This window comes from Oncorhynchus keta, chromosome 17 (genome assembly GCF_023373465.1).
Source record: "Oncorhynchus keta strain PuntledgeMale-10-30-2019 chromosome 17, Oket_V2, whole genome shotgun sequence".
Taxonomy (NCBI): domain Eukaryota; kingdom Metazoa; phylum Chordata; class Actinopteri; order Salmoniformes; family Salmonidae; genus Oncorhynchus; species Oncorhynchus keta.
The window spans coordinates 8,982,594-8,989,499 of NC_068437.1; the positions used below are offsets into that span (position 1 = coordinate 8,982,594).

A 6,906-nucleotide genomic window follows, 5' to 3' on the forward strand; every position below is an offset into this window, starting at 1 on the left:
TTAAGCTTACGTAGCAAGAATCTTATTGACTAAAATGATTAAAATGATACAGTACTGCTGAAGTAGGCTAGCTGGCAGTGGCTGCGTTGTTGACTTTGTAGACTAGCTGGCAGTGGCTGCGTTGTTGACACTACACTAATCAAGTCGTTCCGTTGAGTGTAATAGTTTCTACAGTGCTGCTATTCGGGGGCTAGCTGGCTAGCTAGCAGTGTTGATTACGTTACGTTGCGTTAAAAGAACGACAATAGCTGGCTAGCTAACCTAGAAAATCGCTCTAGACTACACAATTATCTTTGATACACAGACGGCTATGTAGCTAGCTATGTAGCTAGCTACGATCAAACAAATCAAACCGTTGTGCTGTAATGAAATGAAATGAAAATGTGATACTACCTGTGGAGCGAAGCGGAATGCGACCGGGTTGTTGAGTGCGGAAGTTCTATTCAGTAGACGTTGGCTAGCTGTTGGCTAGCTAGCAGTGTCTCCTATGTTAAGGACGACAAATAGCTGGCTAGCTAACCTCTGTAAATTACAAGGTAATTGAGTTGGCGATGTACATATACGTATGGGAAAAGTGACTCCAGTTCTATTTGTGATATAACACACTGTCGTTGTTAGAATTTTTATATAGACTTTATTTAGGAAAAGTCAAGGATCACTTAAGAAATAGCAGAGTAATAAAACGTTTAAATTCGTTTTGCGTCATTATTATCTGGGTCTTTCTAGTGTTAATTGAACGTGAGTAATAGCTTTGCAGCGAAGATTAAAAAAAAACTTGTGTGTACGCGTGCACGTATATATATGCATGCGTGTGTGTGTTCTCCCTCAGGACTCGTGTGTACGCCAGGCATCACGTTGTGTCAAAATGGCAAAGCTGACCACACTCCAGCTCCACTTCCTGAACCACGGTCAAGACCAACGTGTCATCAACCTGCGCCAATCAGATCTCCTTGGTGCCATAGTGGCACTGCCCCGCTGTTACCAGGTAATGGCACTAAATGTAACCGTGGTATACTAAATCAGTTATCCAAATGCTAGACTTGTGGTACCGGCGCTATTGTAATAGTGGGAGAAAAAATCAATTATCTCAATCCTAGACTTGGGAAGTATGTACTGAAATGTAGATCGATTCCCAGTAGTATGTCATAATGAGATGTAGCTAAGCTTCTTTTAAGCTATTATTTTAAACTGTGTTGTTTCTCGTGTCTCTAGGCTTTTGTGTTGTCGGAGGCCTACGACTACAGTCCAGACTGGGCGGAGGTGCTCTACCAGAAGGTCATCCTCAGTGGAGACTTTGCTTACCTAGAGGAGTTCCGACTTCACAGGCCACTCCCCGCCTGCCTGTTTGAAGACATATCCCAAAAGTAATTTCAGATTATTTCCAGAATTAGGAGGGAATATCTTCTTGCTGGTATTAATTATTGGTCTGGTCCTACCTTTCAGATTGACTCACAACACACCTCCGAGCAGTGCGGGCCAGAACCTGAAGAGACTATTGCAACACTGTGATGACGTTTACACCTACTACAAGCTTGCGTATGAACACAAGTTCTTCGACGTGGCCAACATGTTACTTCAGGACTCCAAAACAAGCAGTTACCTAAACGACAGGCTAGGTACTAGGTAGCGGATTTGAAACGGCACTGCCCCTGTCAAATACCTCCAAATACGCATGTGGAATTTTTTACAAACTATTTTCTATAACATCTTTCATGGAGATTAATAGCTTCACGAAATAATGTTTTATTTTCTCCATGCAAAATCACTGACTAACTGAATAAATCTCGCCCTGGTTGAAGCTACAGACTTCTGTCTTTACTTAAACACGATTGTGTGGTCATGCACAGAGGCTGTTATTATGATGTCTACCCGTCTACCTAACCAAGGTAGACAAAGTAAATTATCCTAAATTTTAATAGAGTGCAAAATGATAGTAACATTCCCAAAATTCCTGGGAATGCTGGAGTATTCAGGATTTTCATTTTTTCCCCCACTTGATTCCAATAATCTTTTAACCAGGATTTCTGGAAAACCTGGGAATTTTACGAAAGATACCGGAAAGTTGCAACCCTAAGTGGAGGACTTGGTGGACTGTATATTCTTAGGTTTGGTATTTCATAATATGTTCACTCCCAGGTGCTGATCGGGGCACAGATGACAGTAAAGTGGATTACAGTTGTGGTGGGTTTAATAAAGATGAGGATTCACATAGTATAGGGCAAAGCACAGCACAGTGTAGGATGTTAATGGCTTGATTGACAGCTTGAGTATTAACCAACTTGGTTGTGTGTGGCCTGAAAATACAAGGGGGAAATAAAGACACAATAGTGAATCATAGATATAAACTGAAGACTATCTCCAATTCACTATACTAAACAATAAGAATGTAACAACATGGCTATAACATCTTGATGCTATTCCAGACTATGCAGCAGTATACAACATGACCGTGCCTGCAATAATTAGAGACCAAAAGCGTGCCGCTGCACATGTACTATAAAGCAAAGCACTGCCATCTTCAGTGCAATGCCACAACTGCATGAACTTGAAATGGTACGAGTGAGGTGTTATCTCATTTATTTCTGGAAATAGCTAGCAAACTAGCCAACTTTAGCCATTTAGCTTAGTTGCTTGAATGCGGTTGAGAGGTCAGAATGCTCGGATCAGCCCTACTCCTTGGCCAGAGCGTCCAGCGTGATCTCTGAACGCTCCGAGAGTGAACAGCTCTGAATTCACGAATGGCCCAGAGTGCACACTGAGACACTGGAGGCAATTTACGAACACACCCTTAGCTTAGTTTTTCGCTGACTCTGAGCTGGAGATCACCCAGAATGCTCTGCTCCATTTCACTAGTAGCCAGAGCTACAGCTCTAATATGATGAACTACTATTTCTTCACAGCCTTTCGTACACAAATCGTAGACTTGGGAAGAACGCACTGAAATGCAGATTGTCAGTTTCAATGACCATGATTCCCTCTGACTCTCTTTGGTGCCCTTACAAAGCAATAAAGCATATCACGATATATCTGGGAAGTAATCAAGGGATGTACACTGAGTGTATAAAACATTAAGAACACCTTCCTAATATTCAGTTTCAGCCTGAATTCGTCGGGGCCTGGACTTGAAAGCCTTCCGCAGGGATGCTGGCCCATGGTTGGCTCCAATGCTTCCCACAGATGTCCTTTGGGTGGTGGGCTATTCCTAATACACATGGAAAACTGTTGAGCGTGAAAAACCCAGCAGTGTTGCAGTTCTTGACACAAACCGGTGCGCCTGGCACCTACTACCATACGTTGTTCAAAGGCATTTAAGTGTTTTATTTTTCCCATTCACCCTCTGAATGGCACACATACACAACACATGTCTTAATGCTTACAAATCCTTCTTTAACCTGTATCCTCCCTTTTATCTACACTTATTGAAGTTGATTTAACAATTGACATCAATAAGGGGGCATAGCATTCACCTGGTCACTCTATGTCATGGAAAGAGCAGGTGTTCCTAATATTTTGTACACTCAGTTAATGTCAGTCATCAAACTGTTCGGCAACGTTCACAGAGGATTTTCCAGTTTGCATTCCAAATGACACCCTATTCCCTATACAGTGCACGACTCGACCAGGGCCCACAGTGTACCATTTGGGATGAAGCCCTAATCTCCGCCAGTGATACAGGGTTAATTCCCCTCCTTGTTTGTAGTGTTTGGGGTCTGGGTCCCTGAGGGGAAGACCCCTCATGAATAAACATGCTGTGTCCTCTCCAGACACTGCGATAGCATAGCTTTGATGAACTACTAGAATCAATGGGCCGCGAGCAACAAATCCTGCAAGGTTGGATAATGACCTTGTCTGGTTTGATTAATAATTACAGGATTCACCAGGAGAGGGGATGGATGTTGCAGTACTGGCCATACTCACTAGATGCCACTCTATGGTGCTTATAAGTCATACACTACATGATCAAAAGTATGTGGACACCTGCTTGTCAGACATCTCTTTCCAAAATCATGGGCATTAATATGGAGTTGGTCCCGCCTTTGCTGCTCTAACAGCCTGCACTCTTCTGGGAATGCTTTCCACTAGATGCTGGAACATTGCTGCGGGGACCTGCTTCCATTCAGCCACAAGCGCATTAGTGAGGTCGGACACTGATGTTGGGTGATTTAGGCCTGGCTCGCAGTCGTCGTTCCAGTTCATCCCAAAGGTGTTCAATGGGATTGAGGTCAGGGCTCTGTTCAGGCCAGTCATGTTCTTCCACACCAATCTCTACAAACCATTTCTGTATGGACCTCACTTTGTGCACGAGGGCATTGTCATAATGAAACAGGAAAGGGCATTCCCCAAACTGTTGCCACAAAGGTGGAAGCGCAGAATCGTCTACAATGTAATTGTATGCTATAGGGTTAAGATTTCACTGGAACTAAAAGGGCCTAGCCCGAACTATGAAAAACATCCCCAGACCATTATTCCTCCTCCAACAAACTGTATAGTTCCTCTGTCGGACTGCCAGATGGTGAAGCGAGATTCATCACTCCAGATTCATCAGTCCAATTGTGCGTGAGCTTTGCACCGCCCCAGCCGATGCTTGGCATTGTGCATGGTGATCTTAGGCTTGTGTGTGTTCTTGTGCTGACGATGCTTCCGGAGGCAGGTAGTGAGTGTTGCAACTGAGGACAGACTATTCTTATGCGCTCCAGTCCTTGGCGGTCCCAAGCTTGTATTTGCCTAGCACTTCGCGGCTGAGCCATTGTTGCTCCTAGATTTTTTTCACTTAGCATATTTTTTGTTTATTGGATAGGATTAAAGATGGAGGAGAGAGTGTGCTGAACTAGCAGTGGGGAGGATTTGAACCCATACTGCAGCGTTGTCTGTGATCTGGAGGCAGCGGCCTAGACTGCTAGACCACCCTAGGCCACATGCACTGATAGGTTAGCTGCTATCAGTATTCACATTTGAAAATACCTTTTTGTTACTCCTTTAATAAAGAATGACTTTGCATTCTGTGGGTTTATTGATAATAGGCTCCGATTTCAGACTTAAGTGTTTCTCATGAATTAATTTGCTCATTACATCAATGCTCACTGCATAATTCAGTGTGCTGAGTCGTCAAAGTATGTATGTATAGATGTGTGTACGTTTGCAGAACCTCTACATTTATAGAAATTCCCCTGATGATGTGTTGAACGGAAGACTGGTGGGAATCAAAAGTGAACTTGAGCCTGCCCGAGATGGAGAAGAGATAAAAGGAGCATTTTGTTCGGTGTTGATCTGTCGCTCTATGAAGAGCTTATTTTTTTTGCCGTTGTGAGTTAACGACGTTGAGGTGATTATTAGTCATTGAGAAGATGATCCCATTGTTTGACAATGATTATGTTATGGTTCATGCTATATGGGATCATTGAGACGTCCCTACCCTAAACCCTAACCTTACCATAGCCCTTACCTAGCCATTTTACATTCCCAAGGATCCCACGTTATTAATCCCACTTGTATTAATATGGTTGTCAACAACAGCACCCATTCATTCCAACCTTTTAATCTGTTACTTAGTAACATTTTGACATGTCAGTGGCAGTGCATGCCATTGCTGAAGCCTGAAGTTAAACTTTCCTATGCAGATTTGTTGAAGAGCCTTGCATTGTGGCAAGATATTCTGTTTTCTCTTTGTGTTTCAGAAGGCTCTTGGCTCTTTCCCTGCAATAGAAGTGAGACCACCTCAAACATGCATTAAGTACGCTATAGATCATCTTGGCTGCTCAAGATCAATTAACCCACATGTCCACTAACCCCATGCATATGTCTTTTTTCATCACACACACATTGCTTGAATACCCCAAAGCTATGTTGTATTTTTTTTCTGCAGTTCCTATCAATGCGTTTGAGTGCATTAACTCAACAAAACCAATAGCAAGGCTGTAGATACAATATCAGCTTGACTCTGTCTCACAAATTTTCATGCGACACATTTCTCATTCTCACTAGAATACAAATAATGACAGTAGATTAATGAATTATAAATCAGTCACATTGACCAATCTATTTGCACCTTTAATATATTAAGTATATAACTGCACATAAATAAGGTATTTATATTTGGATTGTAACTATCCAGATGTTTTTCTTTTTGTTACTGGATACTGGATTATTGTATAACACTTCTGGAGCTACCCCTATTTCAGAAGTAGAGAGTATTTCACCTGTTCCCCATCTAATTGTTTGATTTTAGAGTAGCTACCACAGTCATAAGATCATTTCAGACATGTACCTGTCTGAAAACATGCTTTCATAATGCTGCTTTAACACAGTTAATAGATGTAAAGTAATGCAAACAATGTATTCTAGTTTAGAGTGATCTAGTGTTTCAAAGCATGTTTTAATTTTCAGTTTTTAGGATGAAACTGTGTTTGCAACCAGCGGGATGCTGCTGCTGGGTAGACTAACAAACCGGATACCCCCTACTTCCAATTATCAAACGCACTTGGTTTGATTATCTGGAAAATGGTCCCTCTGGTACAGAGAAGATTGAACCAGGCCAATCTTCAAAGGTTGTAGAATCTTCTCTGTGAGAGAAAGGTTCTACAAGCTGATCTCTGGGGGAGACTTTAAGAGCTGTCCGTGGTTCTGATTAGATACAAAAGGAGCATTCTGTACTTCTACCTCAGTTTTAAAGTATGGAATAGAGATAATAAAGTATTATTAGTCAGATGGTGCCTCACACTTTAAATGTAATTGTTTCCTTTATGGAAACACATCGTCTTTTTACAGGTAGTCATTTTAATTAACAGCCCAGTACAGTGGCTTCTTTCACTTCATAAAGGATACATTTGAGGCTTGTGGGTTAATTCATCCGCCTTAATATTTACTTTTCTCTCGCCATAATTTTTGCCTTATTATTAGCTCAATCTT

General features: G+C 41.9%; 1 protein-coding gene across 3 annotated transcripts in view; it reads left to right on the plus strand.

Moving 5' to 3' along the window:
• Positions 1–1,798, plus strand: part of spg11 (SPG11 vesicle trafficking associated, spatacsin) — a 71,472-nt gene extending 69,674 nt beyond the window's left edge. For all 3 annotated transcript variants that reach the window (XM_035790542.1, XM_035790544.1, XM_035790543.1), the window contains exons 38-40: positions 830–985; positions 1,213–1,364; positions 1,444–1,798. In XM_035790542.1, coding sequence (XP_035646435.1) covers positions 830–985; positions 1,213–1,364; positions 1,444–1,627 — 492 coding nt within the window. In that variant the 3' untranslated portion in view covers positions 1,628–1,798. The remainder of the gene's footprint in view (positions 1–829; positions 986–1,212; positions 1,365–1,443) is intronic.
• The last annotated feature ends 5,108 nt before the right edge of the window (positions 1,799–6,906 follow it).